This window comes from Haliotis cracherodii, unplaced genomic scaffold (assembly GCF_022045235.1).
Source record: "Haliotis cracherodii isolate W230 unplaced genomic scaffold, xgHalCrac1.p SCAF_10, whole genome shotgun sequence".
Lineage (NCBI taxonomy): Eukaryota > Metazoa > Mollusca > Gastropoda > Lepetellida > Haliotidae > Haliotis > Haliotis cracherodii.
Window position 1 is genome coordinate 43980504 of NW_027266265.1, and position 22349 is coordinate 44002852.

General features: G+C 40.9%; 1 protein-coding gene across 1 annotated transcript in view; it reads left to right on the forward strand.

The window, feature by feature from the left end:
• The first annotated feature begins 2958 nt into the window (after positions 1–2958).
• Positions 2959–22349, forward strand: part of LOC139453839 (thyrotropin-releasing hormone receptor-like) — an 85098-nt gene continuing 65707 nt past the window's right edge. The window contains exon 1 of the mRNA XM_071235291.1: positions 2959–3822. Within this exon, the coding sequence (XP_071091392.1) occupies positions 2959–3822 (864 nt within the window). The remainder of the gene's footprint in view (positions 3823–22349) is intronic.

The following is a 22349-nucleotide window of genomic DNA, read 5'->3' on the forward strand; positions in this document are numbered from 1 at the left end:
GGTTAGTACACATACTACCTTCAGCCTCTGTCGAGCTGTGCTAGACTGCTATCGACAGCTGTACATATACATTGTATGCTGTGAAGTGGGCACCAATCAGCCATTGTGTCTTGTATTTTATATATACAGTTGGCTGTGTGTGGTGCATAGTTTCTTATAGACAGAATAATATCATAACCATTAAGTAAATATTTGCCGATTCACTTCAGTCACGAATATGATAATAAACAATGACAGCTGTCAGTGTTTCAGGTAAAATAACAGCCACATTGGTATGAACACGAACGTACATGTCATCACATATTATATTTCACATATGTGTAGCCAGATAGCTTGACTATCAAGATAACGCTTTTCGATACAGTGGTACCTCTTTAATCTGGACTTTACATTTGTGGGGGGACGTTCCGCCCCGTGGAGATTCCAGGTTAGAATAGGACTCCAAACCAATGCTTGTCGAAAGAGAAGATTTAATTAATCGGATTTTTAATCACTTTGACTTGGACGACTGCGTAGAATCGTACCTCGATTGCGTGGATCGTTGCTCATATCGATCACTTGATTGTCTGGTACAGTAACCAGCGCGGCGTTAAACAAGAAACAAACAAACAAACATATAGACATCCAAACATTAATGATGTGGAACGCACCGTTTAGGGATTAACGTGATTAAAGAGCTTTAACTTTTTATCACTTGAACAGTTCATTGATGTAATATTTCACAAGCAAGCCTCTTTTATAAAATATATCTGTCGGGATCATTATTTGTATAACTGCTTCCTCAACCATATGATCGTAACACACGCGAGAGACGTCACACTGAATATTCGTTCAGGAGCGGTCGGTTGGCCTTGAGCTTAAAGCGTTCGCTCGTCACGCTTAAGGCCCGGGTTCGATTCCCGACATGGGTACAATGTGTGAAGCCCATTTCTGGTATCCCCGTCGTGTTATTGCTGGAATATTGCTAAAAGCGGCGACATTGTTTTATTTGACGTTGGAGATGTGAGACGTCGGTCTCCGACCATTAAAGAAACGTCATCATGGTAACTCTGGTAATAACCAACACATTTGACGAAACTTCGGATGCATAATAGTGCATGGTCTCATGAATATTAGATTTCTGGTGAGCGCGGAAATGATGGATCGTAACTATCCATGTCCCGAGGTAAGTTAAAATATCAGTAGCCGACATCAGTAACACAAGAGGCAGCTAACATTTTCATAGCTGTTATACTATTTCTGTATACGTTAAATAAGCTCAAATATCAATGCAAGGGTTGTTTCTCCTCCTCGGAGTCATGAGGTGAGGTAAAAAGGGGTTTAACGTCGCGTCCGAGATTATTGCACAAATACAGCGACGTGCACGCACGTGCGTGTGGCTGTTTGTACTAGTCCGGACTGATGCTGATCTTGTAGTGCAAGTCCACTGAAATACCATGTCGCAGTTTAACATGAATACCCCACTCGGACACAGAATACTGACTCCGAGGCGACCAGTCCTTGTTGAAGCCCCTTAATCCAGAGCGCCAGGCAAGGTAACATCAAGTACCATCTTTTTTATGTCTTCTGGTATGACACGATCGGGGATCGAACCCCGGACCTTCCGCTCTCCGGATGGACGCTCTACCGCTGGACCACGGAGGCGGTCCCTGTGAGTGATGATAGCCATTTAACCACACCATACCGCCATAACACTGCGTACGTTAAATCAATTCCCAGTGCAGAGTTGACTCTCACAGGCTTGCCAGAGTATTCCAGATTCGCACTCATCATGATTCTTGTGTTGTCAGTACCATACCCATATTCGTCGGCTTCCCGCAAATGGTAAACTTCTAAGACCACTACTTCGGGCGTTCCACCACATTGGTGAGAGAGTTCGGTTTAACGCCGCTTTGAACAGTATTTCAGTTATATCATGGTGTGTCAGCTTGATGTGAGAGGAGAAAAGTATTGATCTTAAACGTTCAGCACCTCATTAAACACACCAGCATCGGGCGAATCAGGGATTCGAACCCACCATCATAGATGTTCTGGGAATCTACTCTGAATCACCGTAGAAGACACCCTCCCCTTCCCTCCCGCTAACATTATATACTGACACGCGGTGATATGATATTGTTCAAAGCGGCAAACATATAATATATATATATTGGGGTTTCACCGTGCGTCTAGGCATTAGTCTTGATATTTCCCAAGACCATCGACAAGGATTATAACAATAGCTCACGCGATATACCCACTAACCCTGTCATTAAGACGATGTCGTACAACGCTTATAGACATCCAGGTAATTACAGGGGACAATGCGTAACCGTCTCGTATTTACCGTTTTATCGACAAAATAGAAACCGATAGTTAAATCAAGCATTTCCTAAAACGATAAACCCTTCCATCGGTCGATGATGCTCGAAACTGATTTAGACAGGTGGTTAGGTAAAGTGCAACAGAATTAACATTCATAATTGATTATCACAAAGACATATCAATACAATTAGCTCCCACCATGATGAAAAAACATACTAAAGAAATTAGTCTCTATTGTCTATTCAATCAGAAGTAACTAATTTTTACAATTACTACCAGAGCCAGCTCTTCAGAAAAGCAGTTGTTTTAATATAGTAATTGGTAAACCCGTTTGTAACACTGGATCGCATCCAGATTTTGTTATCATGAAATTAATACGTTTGATACCTCGCATTTTCAGGCGTCCAGTAAATAACTTCCTCCAATGTTTTGTGATTCGTCCAATGCGATCGGCCTCTCAAGGAACGCTGTCTCGCTGGAGCTCTCATTGCGACGCAGCTTGCTTCGCAGCCACTAGTCGCTCCGGTGTGTGGGGGCGAGCGTTCAGCAGATCAGAGCTTCATTCAACTCCAGACACTTCGATAGTTACAGGGAAGCTCATCGCTGTTCTCGCCAGAGGATGACTAGCAGTAACGTATACGAGCTACCCAGCACATGGTGATGGAGATGGAGGCACGGGTCCAAGGGTCCTACCAGGCGACCTTTAATCACAGTTTTCCCATTAACCAGACCCCGACCGACTATTCGGTCCACTACTCGGATATGGACCAAAATGAGTCTCTGGATGCCAACTCAAGCAAGACCCTTGCTCTTCCTATGTACTATTCCGCTGATTTTAGGATTATAGCAGCAACATTAAGTGCCATCGTGTTCATCGTTGGCTTTGTTGGCAATACGTTGGTAGTGATTGTGATCGCGCGTACACGGAGCATGCATACCACGACAAATTGCTACCTTCTGAGCCTCGCAGTGGCCGATTGCATTGTCCTGCTTTCGGCAACTTTACCTTCCATTCCGGAACCTTTCTTTCAAGTAAACGAATGGCCCTTTGGAAGGGCTCTGTGTTCAATTTTGATATTTTTTCAGTATGTTGGAGTAAATGCCTCGTCGTTGTCCATCACTGCGTTCACTATCGAGCGTTATATTGCGATATGCCACCCCATGAGGGCTCAAACTATTTGTACGGTGTCCCGAGCTAAACGGATCATAGGCTGCCTTTGGCTAATGACCCTGACGTACTGTTGTCCTTGGCTGGGGCTCACAGATGTGCAGTCCATCAAACAGTTGAATGGACTTACAATTGAAAAATGTGACTTCCGCTTGCGACGAGCCTCGTACCTTGTCTATTACATGACAGACCTTATCATTTTTTATGTCATTCCTTTCATCATTGCCGCTGTGCTCTACTGTCTGATTGGGAGGATATTATTCATAAGTACTTTACCTAAAAACCTGGAAAGGAATGCTCGCAATGGGTCTGACTGGAGCTCTAAACGACACACTAATTCCAGGATACAGGTAAGCCGAGAGGTACATCGTTTTTTGTACAATTGCATCATGAAATCTTCTACCTTTGCAAAGCATATATCTGTGGGCGATATAGGTATATGGTTCTATGCCTGATGATAACAGTAAATTATAGGGCCCTTCTCGCATGGATTGCTTAGTGGCCTGTCTAAGAGTTCTAAGCGTTTTGTAAAAGATCGACCATGGATCTCCAAAAGAAGTCGTACATCGTTTTCACCTCGGTATCTGGAAGGTATTTATTTCCAGAACATATTCGTATGTCCGGACTGTCGAGCTAGCTAGTGAGTACTGTCGGCTTATTTCAGTATGCCAGATGAGACATCTTGTAGATGGATCAGTTGTCCGACATGTTTCTGCTAGTTCAGTTGTAAGTCAAGCTCAGTACACTTCTATTTTCTTATGACCATAAAAAAATGCCAGCCAATATCATAAGCACTTCAAGATTTTAGACTATATAACCGTTGACAGAATTAACCTGAAAATAAATTGATTATCTAATGTCCAGTATCAATCAAATGGGACTCGGTTGCAGTGTGTAGATCATGTCTGATCGCAATGGATACAACCATGGAACAAGAACACAGATAACTTTCTGAGTTAATTATGTTAAGAAATTAGCATAGGAATCCATCTCCGTGGTATCTAAAATTCATGGTTTTCTAACTGATTATCAGTGTGTAACGTTTATGGGTTTACTTCAATTTAAATATATGTACAATATTATGCAATCATATTCAGTCGCTTTAGTTCATTTTTATTCAACTACCACATTTTTTTAATGATGTCAATCAAAATGTTTTAAATATACATTTATTCTATTCCCATAGGAAAAAATCATACGAAAGCTAAATTCATCGAGAGCTACTTTCAATTCAACAGTTCAAAGTTGTAAAAAAAAATCATACGATAGCTAAAATTGCATGTAAATTCATCGAGAGCTACTTTCAATTCAACAGTTTAAAGTTGTTATACATGCAAATAGGAAATTGAATTTGCCTTCCAGAGTGGGTGATTACAACTACAGGTAACTTCATACGACAGAATAGCATTTACTTTCATTTCAAATTTTAAATGGTCTTTCCCCGGGAGATTGAAAACTGACTCTGTATAATCAATGGTGCAAATTGCATGTGTCTTTTCGTCTAACATGATTGTGGTCAACGCAATGATACCGCCTCCGTGGTCTGTGAACTGAGAGCGGAAACTCAGTGGTTCTTTCTGCACCGCGTCATACCAAATGCCGTTAAAAAGATGGTACTTGTTGTTACCCTGCCTGGTGCTCGAATAAAACGCGGTCTTAAAACACGTACATAAAGAATGTATGTGATCAGTAACAAAACCAAAGAGACTAAATTATGAGAAAGATCAAAATAAGTCATTCATTCTATGATAGGGGTCCGAGTTGCTGAAACAGGACATGGTGATGGAGTCATGACAATGTCAACTGGTCTTTAGTCATCTGGACAAGACGACTTACCTCAGATCAGAAGGTGCATAGTTCGAATCCCACCATGACACTATAGCTGCTACAATGGTGCCTACGGTTTGACCACGCTTATATCCTGTCTCAGCAACCTACTATGCGGCCAAGGACGGCCAGGCTCGCGGTTTTGCTAAAATGAAACAATTTGAAAATCCCCGGGATAAATGAAATAACAAATTAACACTAGGGCAATGGGTTTTTTTAACCCGAGCGACGTGTTCACCACATGTAAATACAAGTGACCAAAATCATAACAAATCTTTTCTGAAAGCAGAATTGTTGCTCCGACGTGTGTTATCTCAACCATGCATTGAGGCTTTCGTAAGAGTTATTATTATTCTCATCATGTCAAACCAACGATATCGGTCTAACTAGGGATCCTAATATAAAAACCAATGATTAATTGCTTTATCAAGACTGACAAGTCTGACAATCCGGTGATAAACCTACTGGATTACAAACTAAAGACACAAGCCTAGCTAATCCACGTTTTGAATCAGGTAGACCATTAACTAATCATGTAAACCAATCACTGAAAATGGACTTCTTCTCAAACATTACTCAGGTGATTAGGATTTCAATATGACCAAATGTATGCAGGTCGGGGATTGCAACAAGCGAGAGATGTTTGTTGCAGAGTGGTCAAGTTGACTTGGTTGGTTTTCATGGATTTAATTACTGACGCCAGCTTCCGCATAGGACGATAATGCAAACATATTGTATTGTATGCCCATATTTATAATCAGGTGGTCGTGAGAGCCAGATACCGACAAAGCATGCGTAGGCATGGTGACAAGGCGGTTCGCTAAGCTGGTACTTGTTCCTGCAAGCTCCATGGCAACCATGTTCAAGAGTTTAGAAAAGACGGAAGTATTCACAGAGATCCCAAACATTAATCAGTGGCGCAATCTGCCTTTGATTTGAAGGGACCGAGCTGGGTGTTATTCAACCTTATCTTGAACGCCAATTGCTCCCCTTTCTGGCTGTCTACTTCGGACTGAAGACGTGTTGGGGCTGCCTATGCCCAGGCAGAATGATCGTTATTGCCGACAAAGTGCTACAGAAACGGTCGTTTTTTTAGTTATCTCTGTACACGTTTTAATTATTATGTGGTTAAAGTATATATACAGAGAGCCCTTATTACTTCAAACGTGATTGTCTCTCTTTGAAGTTTAAGACGATGGTACTTCACGGCAAATGTTTCTGTTTATAGTTCGTGACACTCACAATTCGAACATGGGTGAGTCGATACATTGTATTACACGACGTGGTATAATGGTCCCAATCATAGCTTTTTAATTCATTGTGTCGAAGTTGTTGGGTTTTTTTCTCTTTTTCACAGGCTTGATATATTGATTGTGTTTTGTAATACGAAGGATTAAGTGTGATTATGCTATATATAGTAACTGTTGATTACTTTGGTCATCCATTATGATGTGAAGTTGTTCAATTCACTCAAGTTTTACATCCAACACTGGAATCCAGATTTTTCTGATCAACCAAGAAGACTCTTTACAACAATGGACTCAAACCTTAGAGCAAAGAAAAGTGTACTGTTTGCTTGTTTGTTTGTTGTTGAACGCCGCACTCAGCTTTATTCCAGCTGTATGACGGAAAATCCAGTGATTGGTGATTGCGATCCACGCAAGTGGGATACGATGACATGCATCAACCAAGTCAGCGAGCCTCACCACCCGATTCCGTTCGTCGCCTCTTACGGCAAGCATGGGTTGCTGAACACCGATCCCGTATATTCACGGGTCGAAAAAGGTGTACTGCTTAAAAAAAAGCGACAAAATACTTTCATCATCAAACGAAATCTCTGCTATAAGTTGAGTCAGTTGTACGATTCCGACTATAACATAATGTGTTCATAAATTAATCTCAGTTTGTTGATTTAATAACATATTTCGAGTAGGCTTTTAGATACATACACTTATCTATACAATTATACATAAATATCCATATATATCAGACATGCCAGTTTGTGTTAAGCTCATAAGTTTAACGGGGCCAAAAATCAATTAGAGCTGTATGATTTTTTGTAATCCACGATCTGTTGCAATTGATTATCGAAGTCAGTTCTATGAAACCTTGTCGCCTTGTGTAAGATTGATTAAAACATATTTTTTCAATGGTATTATCGATATTTGATAGTGGTTCAAAAACACATGGCTAGATATTTGAAATCGTACAATGGACTCTCCCTTTAGCAGAGTAAGGAATATGGGAGTGTTTTTTGTCGCTTTTTTATTTTTGATCTTCTTGTATAAGTCGCCAGTTACAGCATCCTTGTTACAGAAACCGAGGTGTGTTATATTTGATTTGATACCTACCATAAACTTGTAAACGCTTTGAGGTTTCAATTGAGTATTAAAATATAAAACGATGTAATTTCAGTGAAAAAAAAGTAGTTCTTGTCGGTGAGTTGTGCCACACCCCGGCGCAGTGGTGACTTAGCATAACACCACTGCCACAGGCTAATTTTGCATATCACGTGACCGGACTTTTCTCTTGTTTGTAAACAAACGCACTTTTTCAGAAATCAGTATAGAACGGACTGATGCAAGTATTTGGGGGCGCTTTACATATTGCGTTTCATGGTTATATAGATATGCCACTACAACTGCGACAGTGAGTTGCATGACAATATATTTTTACACAGCAAAGTGACCGTATCGCTAGCTCTCCGTTGGGCTTCAATGTAAACAAAGGATAACTACGCAAAAACAAGTAGAATTTTACGTTTCAGGATACTTTCTTAATGAACCGTTACTATTCTTTGATATTTGTTTATCAAAATGTGTAGACTTGTCAAACATGAAAAGGATGAAAAGCATATGCAATATGTCACATGGCGCTGGCCTGTGGTAGAGGTACTATGCTGGCTGGCTGTCGGCCGCATGGAACTCTGGGTAGAAGAGTGTAGTTGTGGTTTCAGCGTTAACTCACCACGCCGTAAGATTCGGTTTCGCTCTCCCACATCTACTCTCTCACCTGACTGATGCCATACAGCTGCTTTTTTATATAAAGAGCTTACATATGTTAGGAACCACAGTTAACAGGGTACAGTTTATGGCATCAATTATCTCTCTACAAGTAGTGATCTGTACTTGAGGACAATTATTCCTTCGTGGCCAAATCACCAGGGGGATACGTTCCGTTGTAAGCGGACGTAAAATGAATGATAGATTTGCGATTCGATAATGAGACAGGAATGTACTCCAATATCATGGCGAAAAATGAGGTGAAAACCTGACACCGTGGTCTGAGATACACCATTAGTCTCTTGGATCCGCTCGTCTTCCTTTTTTGTAAAAGAGCTGTCCATCAGTATGATATACGGAGAACTGGGCACAACCCCTTTATATCCAAGTATACGCACGTATGTAGGCCCACATCGTGTGAGGAAAATCAAAAAGTTTCGTGTATGTTGTTTAAATTGTTTGAAGATGGTTATCGTGCTGAAGGTAATGCGAATATATTGTAATTGCCAAATATAGCTATGTTTATTAAGACTGAATTTGCGCATATATGGCATTCATGTCGTTTTAACTCTGTCCATTCAAGTAGATGCATTGTGTCAAACATATTACAAGATCAGTACTTACAAATATGGCCATCGGAGTACACCTGACTCTATTGTCATACTGTAGAATACACCCGACTATTATTTACAGACCGCAGTCATAGAGGTGGAATATTGCTGAGCTCGGCGTTAAACAAACAAACAAAATCATTGAAAACAGCTATGTTAAATTAGGGGGTAGGACATTGATCCAAGAAGTAGACATCCCCACGGGCAACAATCGTGCTCCCTTTCTGGGTCATCTGTTTCTTTATGCATGGGATTCGGAATTTCTGCTCGGATTGGCAATAACAAGGGGATTTGGCCAAGAAGTTTAACTGAAGGTTCAGGTAAATCGATGATTTGATGTCTGATGTCGTTACAGCCAATTCTTCCCACTGGCTTCCCACCTGAACTAAAAATACAAGAGACCAATAAGACAGTCGCAACTGATATTTGGATCTATGCATAAGTGCAGAGTGCCAAAACTTCTACACAAAACTATGACAATAGGGATGAGTGTTTCATAGTGATTCGTGATCATTTGCTCATTATGTAATCGGAGACGTACAATCGACGTTGCTTTCAGCAGATATTTCTTATGAATATGAAAAGGGTTTTGTTACTTTTATTAAACTTTCCAATAATGAACTCATCCTTGCAATATTCCTGCAGCTCAGGCTTTGGTGTCTACATTTCACAACGGTTTGGGTACAATCGAGATACTCCTTCTCCGAAGATTTCAAAGAGCGTCGGGGTGGTGGGATAGCCTAGTGGGTAAAGCGTTCGCTCGTCATGCCGAAGACCGCGGCTCCATTTCCCACATGGGTACAATGTGTGAAGCCCCTTTCGGGTGTCCCCTGCCGTTATATTGCCTTAATATTCATATTTACTCAATGAAAGAACGTAATCCGACTCTTGCTCAAAAGTTTTTTGATTAAGAATACACCTTTCAAGTTCTCAATAAAGCTTTCAGAAGCGATGTCGATGTAATTCCCTATTTTGACTTTACCATATTTTCACGTGTTTGTTCAGCTAAACAGGAGACTTCAATATGTTTGTGGCGGGTGGCACCAATGGGGCATGATACGCTCACATTTTTGCGAACACCTGAAATCATCTCACTATTTGATTGTGATTTATGAACACAAGCTCATGATACTGTCGGAATCGTTAAATGACTCTGCTTTTTGGTAGATTTTTACAATACTTAGCAGCAAAGGTACATGGTAATGATATGGTCATTCATGTCAATAATGTCATTCTAAAATGATAAAAATTGATAATATATTTTAATTTACGAAGTTACTTGAGACAATAGACCAGTGAAGATCCGGGGTAGAATAGATCTTCAGCAACCCATGCTTGCCTTAAAAGGCGACAATGCTTGTCGTAAAATTTAACTAACGGGATCGGGTGGTCAGGCTCGCTGACTTGGTTGAAGCATGTGACTGAACCGTGCTTAAAAGTACACTCCTGTCTAATTCTCTCGATGGGCTTAGCACGGTATTTGGCAAGAAATTAGAAATGCCCTCTATGTTAACTTAGTTACTTGTTGTTTGTTTTCTTTGTTTGTTGTTTAACGCTGGACTGAGCAATATTCCAGCTATTTGACGGCGGTCTGTAAATAATCGAGTCTGGACCAGACAATCAGACATCATGAGCATCGGTCCACGCCATTGGGCTACGATGACATGCATCAACCAAGTCAGCGAGCCTGACCACCCGATCTCGTTAGTCTCCAAGCGTTGTCACCTTTTAAGGCAAGCTTGGGTTGCTGAAGACCTAGTCTAACTCGGATCTTCACGGGTCTTAGTTACTTGCAGTTATACATAGTTCCAACATTAGTCACACTTTGAATCAAGTACAGTGTGGCATGAGACGGAATTGGGTTTTACATTGCAGACAAAACGTTAAACAAAGCATTATCATCAGTTTTCAGCCAAAGTGATGCTTTGGTCGCAGATGCAATCAACGATTGTTCTGTACCATGCTGTTTTGATTGTTCGTACAATCCATCAGTCTATATATAACAGACATGCATGCGAGCTGGCTACGCTGTTCCCCTTCGTCATACTTACTTCTTATCGAGCAATTACACCTCCAGGAAACAAAGGAAGGCATTCAAGTATATCCTAACATTCGCCCAAGTTCCATTGATTTAAACCCTTGGGTGAGCTACTTGAAACCTCATGTGGAAATGGTGCAGACATCGTCATGTATCACAATACCTGTTTCAGCACTGCTGTGACAGTGGCTCTTGGGCAACGAGGAGTCCTCTGACAGAATTGCGTGGACAGTGGTTAGTCATTGTGATGACCTCCTCAATCAATGGATATCAGTACTTTATTCACACACTAATGAATAGCTCTCACGTGACAGCCGTTGGTGCAACTTATACTTGCTCCATTTATGTCTGTAAATAAGGCCCGCCTCCGTGGTGCAGTGGACAGAGCGTCTGCCCGGAGTGCGGAAGGTCGGGAGTTCGATCCCCGGCTTCGTCATTCCAGAAGACCTTAAAAAGACAGTACTTGATGTTACCATCTCTGGCTAAAACAAGGACTGGTCGGTTCGGAGTCGGTATACTCTGTCTGAATGGGTATTCATGTTAAACTGCGGCATGGTATCTCAGTGTGCAAGCACTATAAAATCGGCATCAGTCCGGACTAGTACAAGCAGCCACACAAACACACGGGGCGGTGGGGTAGCCTAGTTGTTAAAGCGTTCGCTCGTCACGCCTAAGACCCGGGTTCGATTCCCGACATGGGTACAATGTGTGAAGCCCATTTCTGGTGACCCTCGCTGTGATATTGCTGGAATATTGCTAAAAGCGGCGTAAAATCAAGTGCGCCGCGATTCGCTGTGCAGAGTTGCGTCCCCTGGGCACGCCAGAAACCTATGATTGTGGGTTCGAATCCCGGTTCGCCCCGATTATGTTTCTAGGTTTGTCGGCACCATTCCCGTGCTCGTGGGTTTCACCGAAGTGGTAAACGTCTGAGACCTGCATCACTTCGGGCTTTCCTCCCGCATTAAGCTGACACGCTATGAAATGACTGGATGCTGTTAAAAGCGGCGTTAAACCCAACTCACTCACACTCACTCACTCTGATCACCTTGTGGTATCACTACTTTATAGTGATTCATGAACAGATATAGTCGGAAGCGTACAATGGGGTCTCTTTCGGGAGAGATTTCTTATGATTATGGAAATGTCGCTTTTATCGTATACAGATTGAAATACATAAATGCAACAACGAGGGTTTGGATGACCCTGGCACAGTCAGGCTGGTTAGGGTAGGCTCATCGTCAGCTCAGGGCCCTTGCCCCTCTACACGCAGCCCAGACATCAATTTTCATTGTATAATCTACATTTCATATTTACATTTTGATACAAAATCACACATTAAAAGTTTCGACCGGGAAGTGACTGTTCCTGAGCAACAAACAGAAAGCCTACTAGTAGTGTTTAAACCGACTTCAACCAAGCGAATGCAGTGGTCGTTCAGATAGCCTCTCCTTGAAAAATTAAATCTGGGCCAATTTGCTGTGGCACTTCGCTTGGTTAATATTCCTTTCTGTACCGTCCAGCAATACAGAACCATAACCAATATCAACATTGGCATTGAGATTATGTCCCACATCCTAGCCTCGTTTAAGAAAACTGTGGAATGACTTCTTTTCATCAATAATCTTGACATGTTCACAAAGAGGGCCATAAGACAAATAAATGTGTGATAACCGCACAATACATTTATTATGAACAGCCTTCACGTTAATCAAACCACGCCCCATTATAACGGGTAAATATAAGTGATTGAGGGAGGAGCGAGGATGCGGGATCTATTGTCTGGCATCATTCTTCGTGTGAGAGCGTCAATACCCTGAATTTCTTGTTTTGTCCAATCAACGGATACAGCATAAATATTTGCGGCTTCAACTTTTTTGCAAGCATTCGGCTCAGAATTCCCGAATTTCTACATTTGTATCCTGCCCGAAGTTTGTATTTGATATGGGCAACCTTAGAGTTCAAGGTCATCCATGAAAGGGAGGTGAGTAAGAGGTGTGATAACCTTCCTCTTTGTTAGGCAAACAACTTAAAGGATTTATTATTATTGGTTATGGTGGGATTAATAAACCAATGGCTTGAAAGTATACACGATTAGGATTGGACAATTAATTCCGTTATTAAAACCGGTGTATATAGGACTAAGAGAATGGTCATTGCATGACTCAAAATCAATATCAGGGGTTTTCTCTCCAAACAACTACATGCCATAACCACTGCTTAGGAGGGGTTAAACGAGGTGAGTTCACCAATTAGAAGTTAGTAAGACAAATTAAAAAGATATTATAATAGCTATATTATAAATATGCCCCTTTTCACACACCACAAACACTCAAAACATTACTGTTAGATCCACTATCAATCGTAGATCTTCAAAAGCCAAGAGATGCAATAGCGAAGGACAAACTAACTCGAACGTATCTACACAAAGCAGTCTAAGACATACGAATATTATCAAGTGGGAGAGACAAAACTTGGGCATATTACATGAAACTATAGAATCAAACCCGGAATCCTGGCGCGACAAACAAACACTTTTACCTCTTCGCCAATGTTACCCTACCTTAAATTAACGTTTGTGAAAATTACGAAGAAAAGCAGTTAACACATTATAGCATTAGGGTTGATGCTTGTCATCGATCCCAATTGCGTGGATCAATGTTCATGATATCACTCACCGGATTGTCTGGTTCAGACTCGATAATTACAGACCGCCGTCATATATCTGGAATATTGCTGAGTGCGGCGTTAAACAATAAACAAACAAACAAACAAAAAGCATAAGGGTACAGTTTCTTCTTGTATTAACAAGATGCATCTAGTACCATACTCTCTGAGTGAGTGAGTGAGTGAGTATGGTTTTACGCCGCTTTTAGCGATATTCCAGCAACATCACGGCGGGGGACACCAGAAATGGGCTTGACACATTGTACCCACGTCGGGAATCGAACCCAGGTCTTCAGCGTGACAAGCGAACGCTTTAACCACTAGGCTACCCGACCGCCCCTCATACTCTCTGAACATTCGAACCTATTACAATATCGTGTAGAAATGACAAGTTAAGGAGGATTTCGAAGGCTCGAAGATTTCGAAGTGAGTCCTCACGGTACTCTGATAACCATCAAAACAAGACCAATTGAATGGCAAACGGGGAAAAAGAGTAGGTGGAAACAGTGTAATACGTAAACACCAATATAACTGGTGAACCTAAAATTGTGTTACTTCGTGTGGATTCCGGGTTAGAATTGGCCAACCTGTGCTTGTCTTGAGACTTAAAGAATTGGGTCGTCAGGCTCGGTGATTGGTTGCTGTGGTCGATTTCGCGTCATCGTTCCCCGCCCACGCGGATCACTGCATTGCCTTGTCCTGATTTGATTATTTATCCACCGCCGTCATATTGAAGGACTATTGCTAAAAACGACGTTATCAACAAAAGCACTTAAGGGGGGTCATATTATATCAGGATATGTAAAACAATCATACCTTAGTTTTTACAAGAGCTTTACAATATCAAGTTGCATTCAAGCAATGTAAATGTCTTTGTTAAAGAGGCGGTGGGATAGCTTAGTAGTTAAAGCGTTCGCTCCTCACACCTGAGGCTTGGGTTCGTTTCCTCACATGGGTACGTGGTGAGGAACCCATTTCTTGTGTCACCTGCCGTAATATTGCTGTGATATTGCTAAAAGCGGCGTAAAACTATACTCACTTACTCTATGTTATATTCCACGCGGTTTAAATTTAGATTAGTTTATTTGTCTGTTTGATTGTTTATTGTTCGACGCCGCACCTAGCAATACTAATTGGAACTTAATCAATATTTGTTGATTAAAATATATGTTATTGTACTGACAAGGGGTTATATCTATATTTTCATTTAATTACATCAATGGAAGGTATTGAGTGGCACTAGAGTCAACTATTGACATTATGATTTTTTATTGATCCTTTGCTATCGGTATATAGGCAAGGGCAATTAGCGGAAGGCAGTTACCCAGTAGGTACTACTTTAGCTACATTGTATATTCAGCCATGTTCAACCATATGCACGGTTCCCTCAGTCGTCTAAAATGCTGCAGTTGGCCGTGCGGAGTTACGTCCCTTTATAAGCGTGAATAGGTGGCCACAACCATGCTTGGAGTTGAACTCGCAAAACGAATGACCGTTATGTTTACAATCAAGTGACGACTGTCGTGACGCCGTGCTAAATTACTTTCTTCGTTTGTCAATTTGAATTTCTGTTTCATTAAAACTATCGTGTTATTGATATAGTAAGAAAGTAAGGGAGAAGTTAGTTGATTTTCTGTTAGTCTGCAATCTCGAACCAATCTGATTATCAAAACAACAAAGTAAATTCATCTGGAAAACATGGTCGAAACCTTTTCAAATTGAAATATGAGGGCATTCCCAAAGACATAAACAAAAGTATAAACGTTACTACATATGGGGTTGGAGGGCAAATTTCAAGATTCTTGTAATGGCCGCGCCCACACTGGTGGCAGCGATGTTACCGAGAGTGTAACGAAGGTGTCACGCGCTGGGAAGGAGCTTGGCGTATAAGAACCCAATAAGGTTCGACTCCTGGATCGCCCTGAATACGTTTCTAGGTTTTTCAGCACCATTCCCGTTCTCGTGGGTTTCACCAATGTAGTAAACGTCTGAGACGTGCATCGTCTCATGCTTTCTTCCCACATCAAGCTGACACGCTGTCAAAAGGACGTTGAAACTAACTCATAATCAACTAACTCACCATAACTAACAATCAGTGGGAGACTGTGGTCTACGTGTGCTACTTGTATACACATCTATACCAGTGGGTGAGTTATTTCAGCATTATTTCAGCCATATAGCGACGAGAACACACACCTATACGAACAGGTGAAGATCCGTGTTACAATTGGTCACCTACGATGTCGTAAGAGGTGATTAACTGGATTTGGTGGCCAGGCTCGCTGACTTTTTTGATGCATTTCATGGTATTCTAATTGTGTAGATCGATGCTCATGATGTCAATCACTGGATTTTCTGGTTCAGATTCGATTATTTACAGACCGCCGTCATATGGCTGAATGTGGTGTTGAACAACGAACAAACACATCAACACAATTGTTACCTAGGCCCCACCTGCCCTCGGCTATCATCTTCCTGAGACAAGGGAGTTAACTGACTGTAAAAGTCCAGTTTCCACCCTTGCCGAACTCGGCTGCAATTATGGAGTTACATTTTGGCTGGACTAACGAGTCTATGCATAGTCCAATCAAAATCGCGTGACGAACTAGACATCCGGTTCGTAAACAACATGGCTTTCAACGTGCACATTTCGGTTGACTGCAGGATTTGAAAAGCATGTGTACCGCCAACTTGGCGTCGACAGATATTTTGCAAATTATTTCATGTTTTTTGTCAAGGTGCTCACATGATTTGATGTACTTCGCGGGGTAAGGTACGTTTTATTACAATACAGATTTTGACTATCGAGCAGATCGTCTTGATTTGGCGCCGTCGTTTTGTTTGAAGCAAATGCAAGTGATATGAGAATATGGAATCTGATTGGCCAATAAGAGAAATATAGAAGGGACATAACTCGTAATAGCGACTGGTGGCGCTATGATCAAGCCTGGAAATTCCAGCCCAGTTCGGCAAGAGTGGAAACTGGACTTTTATAGTCAGTTAACTCCCTTGCTTCGGGAGATGTCAGCTATTTCATGGTTTTAGGATTGTTCGATTCTGACCATGTAAAAATGTGTTTGTTAATCAAATAGCCATGACACCAGCCGAGCGTATTCTGTCCCTCTGTTGACACCCATCACAAACACATGCAAAGGCAAGTGTTCACCTGAAATAAAGGCAACAAAACCATTCATAGGAAAGCTCCGCTAAAAGCAGAGTGAGTCATGAAAATGTGTTAATGAATCTCTATCAAATAGCCATGATACAAGGTGTTCGCGAAAGAGTAATCGAATTCTGCACGACAAAGTCGTGCAATAACCGCCTTTTTCCCCTGAAACCGTTCAATAACATCTACCCACAAACCATTGGAATTGATCGACGGCTTTTCAGCCACTGAACATTTTTTTTGGACAATAATAGGTGAAAGAGACAATAGCCTTTCAATATATACCGATATACAATCTACTCCATTGAACCATACCCCATGCTTCATAAGAATGTGTTCCTGAATGACTAAACCGTTAATTCATGACCTGAATTAAAATAGTAAATTTTAATATTGAAGCTGTGATATTCAGTCCAATATGCCAGCATGTTCAGCATTCAGGTCATTCCTATCAAATGCAACAACATCTGGTGTACTGGCTCGTGGATTAATATATTCCAAGTTGATGACCGAGAGGGAATTTACATATAATCATGATTTAATTATACGTGAAGCATCAAAATAAGGTTATCGATCATATATCTATAGCGTTTATTTTGCACGGCTACCAACTAATACGTGAGACCTGTGCGGGTTTCCATACATTATTTGATACAGTTGGTTGAACACACAGAGACCGCCTCCGTGGTCTAGTGGTAGACCGTCCGCCCGGGGAGCGGAAGATCCGGGGTTCGATCCCCGGTCGCGTCATACCTAAAAGACGTTTAAAGATGGTTCTTGTTGTTACCCTGTCTGGCGCTCGGCATTAAGGGGTTAAAACAAGGACTGGTCGTCTCGGAGTCAGTATACTGTCTCTGAGTGGGGTATTCATGTTAAACTGCGGTATGATATCTAAGTGAGCTAGCACTATAAATTGGCATCAGTCCGGACTAGTACAAGCAGCCACACAAACACACACACTTTCATTATAGTGGAAGCCTCGGTGGCTGAGTGTTTTAGATCGCTGACTTTGTGTGCTGGCGATTAGGTGTCTCTCTCTGGCAGTGTAGGTTCGAATCCCAGAGGGGACTCAACACTCAAAAAGTACGAGAATCTGTACTTTACTGAGAAAGTGTTATCCCAAATATAACATTTCTTACAGTTCTATAGCTAGTTTATTAACTGAAAAATATAAATAACAACGGACTTAAAATACAGCCTTGTCGAACATCATTGGCTGTTGTAAAGCACTCCGTTCGTTCATTATTTACCTTAATACATGCGCTAACTGATCATCCCTTAGTAATAAGTAAATACATCCATTTTTTCCTATTAACAAGGTCAAAGGCATTTAAAAAGTCAACGAATACACAATAAAAGCGACCTCTGGTCTTGCACAAAAATTCAGAACAAAGAGCTTGTAAAACAAACAAATTATCAACAGTAGAGTAGTTCCGTCGGAACCCTGCTTGAGGCTAGGACAGTAAATCATTTACTTCCATCCATATTCTCCAACGATTTTCAGTGACTGACGTGAAGATTTTCCCCATAACATTAAGTAGTGAAATACCTCTATAATTACATGGTTTACATGTTGACCCAGATTTATGCAATGAAATAATCATAATGATCATAATATCATAATGATATTCCAAGATTCTGGATACACACCCGTGTCTAAAATCTTATTAAGCAATAACTTCAAGTATGGTGCAGAGGGTTCCGATGGTAGTTGAAGAGTTCCGGGGATATCCCATATTCTCCAGCAGACTTGCTCGTACTCATCGTGTCCAGCAGACTTGCCCGTACTCATCTTCTCCAGCAGACTTGCCCGTACTCATCTTCTCCAGCAGTCTTGCCCGTACTCATCTTCTCCAGCAGACTTGCCCGTACTCATCTTCTCCAGCAGACTTGCCCGTACTCATCTTCTCCAGCAGACTTGCCCGTACTCATCTTCTCCAGCAGACTTGCCCGTACTCATCTTCTCCAGCAGACTTGCCCGCACTCATCTTCTCCAGCAGTTTTGCCCGTACTCATCTTCTTCAGCAGACTTGCCCGTACTCAGATTATTGATAACGTCCTTGACCCCTCTTTCAGTGATCTCACCTGACAGGAATTCCACCGAAAAGGGTAAATCATTATAGTTAGCACATTCATAAGGGAGCAGAAACTCCCCCACAACACAATGTCAGTTCTTTGTAAAGGATTAAGTAGATCTGTGAAAACCAGCTTGGAGATATATAACTTCTATGTGGACGTCTCTGCATGGCTCTTTTCTATTATATCTCATTTGAAATTCACACTGTCACGCTGTACTAACTGCGTATTGAATATCTAACGAAGGTATATTATTTCTTAGTATTGAAACATCCGAACATGTTTAAACTATGAGACACCTGTCACCTGTTAATGTAGGTTTTGCGGAGGATTTTTCCAAATACGACGCATCCGTGACAAAAAATTATGTCTGATCCAATTCTCTAACTTGACTTGTACCATATGTTCCCGTGTTTTGTCAGGTGAACAATTGACTTGCTTTGCATGTGTTTGTGACGGGTGCCACCGGTGGGGCAGGATACGCTCACCTTTTCGCAAACACCTGCTATCATCACTATTTGATAGTGATTCATAAACACATGTTCTCGATGAAGTCGGAATCGACACTGCTTTTAGCAGATGGTTCTTATGAATATGGAAAGGTTTTGTCGCTTGTATTTATAACGTTCAGTTTTCACTATGCTTTTATAAGACTGGTAGAGATGGTGACGTCACTTCCGAAACGAAGACACGGTGGGGAGCGGTCCTATAGTCATCATAATAAACAGGGGCGAAACCATTGAAGCAAAAAAGCAGTTGCTTACATCTAAGAAATAAACACATGTTTTTACCCCTAAAAGCACAATTTTGTTTATAAGTAAACCTCAATTTACCATCTTTGCAATACATTATTAATTCAAATTCTACATGGTTGAACATGAAATATATTATCTGACTTGAAAATCAGAATATTTACGCACTGTAAGATTTTAATGTAAGATGGTGTGTGACGTAAGCAAACCGCGCTTTCACAGTTATTTTCATTATAATCATAGGGCGGCTCGCGTTAAGATATGAAAATATAAATAACCATCACATACTACGAATGAACATGTAAAAACCCAAAAGAATTGTTAAGGATTCGTTTTAATGTTTAAATTTAATTTGTCATCAAAGATGTTTCTTGAATGAAAGTCGTAATTATGTTCGTGAAACACGTAGAGTAAACTACGGTTATAACGAACACGCTTATAACGAACTGACAGATATAACGAACTAACTTTTTAGTCCCGACTATTTGCTGTAGTTATGCTGTATATATGCTTATACCGAATTACGGTTATAACGAACTAAAATTAGTAGTCCCTTTGAATTCGTTATAACCGTAGTTTACTGTATATACACTACTAACAACAGATTATAATAAATAAATTACTACTATTTGTCACAAATATAATCTAACATAAACGGTCCCAAAACGCTGAAAATAGTATTTAAGAGCATCTATTTTATTTAATTTTCTAGGGGGCATGCCCCCAAACCCGACTTCTTCGCACCCTTGTGACATTGGTTTTGTTTTCACTTCGCCTTGTTGCGGCCCTGATAGAAGGGACATATGATACACTGGGTAATCGAGGGTGGGGTACACCGTTTGAAGGTCATTGTTGGAGTGGCCTGGAGACAAACAATACTGAGCCCCGATAGTTGAATTCAAAGTATTAACCGTGTTGACATCATGTTAAAATGAATTATACATGAAATATGACAATAAGTGCTAAAGGGCCACAGCCGAAATAACCCTCGAAGAAGTTGTGTTCACACAACGTGAAGAGAATGTCAAGACATGCGATATACATTCGTCACCACTCGCCCTTTTCCGTAGCCTGCAAGAAGACTCGTCCCCCTATCGATGAATGTTATGTGCGAAAATACGACAAACCAGTCAGAATGCGCGTATGATTTCAAGTTCTTCGTCAAAGAATCCCTCAGAAATATTTTTTGATTTTACATATGTCTTGCATCTAAAAATATACCCAAGACACAGTTAAATGTGTTCAATCATACTGAATAATTACGCATGTCTCGATGTGCTTTTAATTGCATCTGAAATATATATAATATATGGGGAAATAAATGTGAACCATTACGCAACGAGTTGACAATTGTTTTAGGGATGCCCGTCTGCGCTAAGTAGACGGAACCCGGTCGCAAAAATGGCCATGAGAGGGGCACGAGTCGCTATTCGGCTTGTCCCGGATTAACACGAGTTGGTCACGAATGATGCGATATAATGTCCACACGCTTAAAGTAGTCGGTAAGCCCTACCCCACTATTTAGCACACATGCCTACTGGATGTGTGGGTGTAAATATTGACAAGACTATTAACATTGATGCCTTTGAATTGTTAGAAGTACCATAGTTCAAAAACATTCAGATTACACGTGCGTGCGTGCGTGCGTGCGTGCGTGCGTGCGTGCGTGCGTGCGTGCGTGCGTGCGTGCGTGCGTGCGTGCGTGCGTGCGTGCGTGCGTACGTATTGATACCTCGTAGTTCCGGAAACCCTGTGTTTTGGGACAAGTATTTTGGAAGAAAAAACGAATGTTATTTTGGGAATATATGTTTATATACATGTACATTTGTAATCTTCGTCACCCGGCCCATGTATATTGGACCCAAACGCCTGATATCGTTTTTACTGGCTTTGGGTGAATATGAGCGATTGATTTAACGCTCCTTTTAACAGTATTCCAGCTATATCACTGCGAGTCAGCTTGGTGTGGATTGAAAGTCCTAAGTTTTGTTTGTTTATTTGTTTGTTGTTTAACGCCGCTCTCAGCAATATTCCATCTGTTTGACGGCGATCTATTACAAATCGAGTCTGGAACAGACAATCCAGTGACTGATATCATGAGTATTGATCCATGCAATTCGGATTGCCAAGCAGATCCCACGGGACCTTTCAGCAATTACATAGATTTGTACTGACATGTGTGTCAAACTTATTTTACGAAACGAGTATCAGAATTCTTGTATTTCCCGAGAGATAGTCCATTTTTGACCTCCAATTTCCAAGTTTTTGGAAATGCATTTTTACCGTATAATACGGCAGAAACCTAAGGACGAAGTACAAGGAGATTGTTTGTATTGTGTAGTTACAGTGTCACTCTGATTCCAGTTGATGGGATGTGGTACGCTCATGTATTTTTATTATCTGCAAAGACCGGCCGTGTCCAATCTTTATTTCACGTACTGAAGAGGCCACAGGCCTATAGTACAATTTGAAGAATGTACAATTTTATACAAATGATGTACATATCTCACCAAATCACCTCACGTCATTCCACATCGCATCTCAACACAGTCACATAATTTCACACATACAGTACAATACCATAATTTCATAATTTCTATTTTACCATATCACAACTTCTTATATCACACATATTCAATAACATCATATCATATTGTATCATTATTATAAGATCATACTATATAGTATTATTTCATATACCATTATCATATCATAACATACCATACATACCATCGTACCAT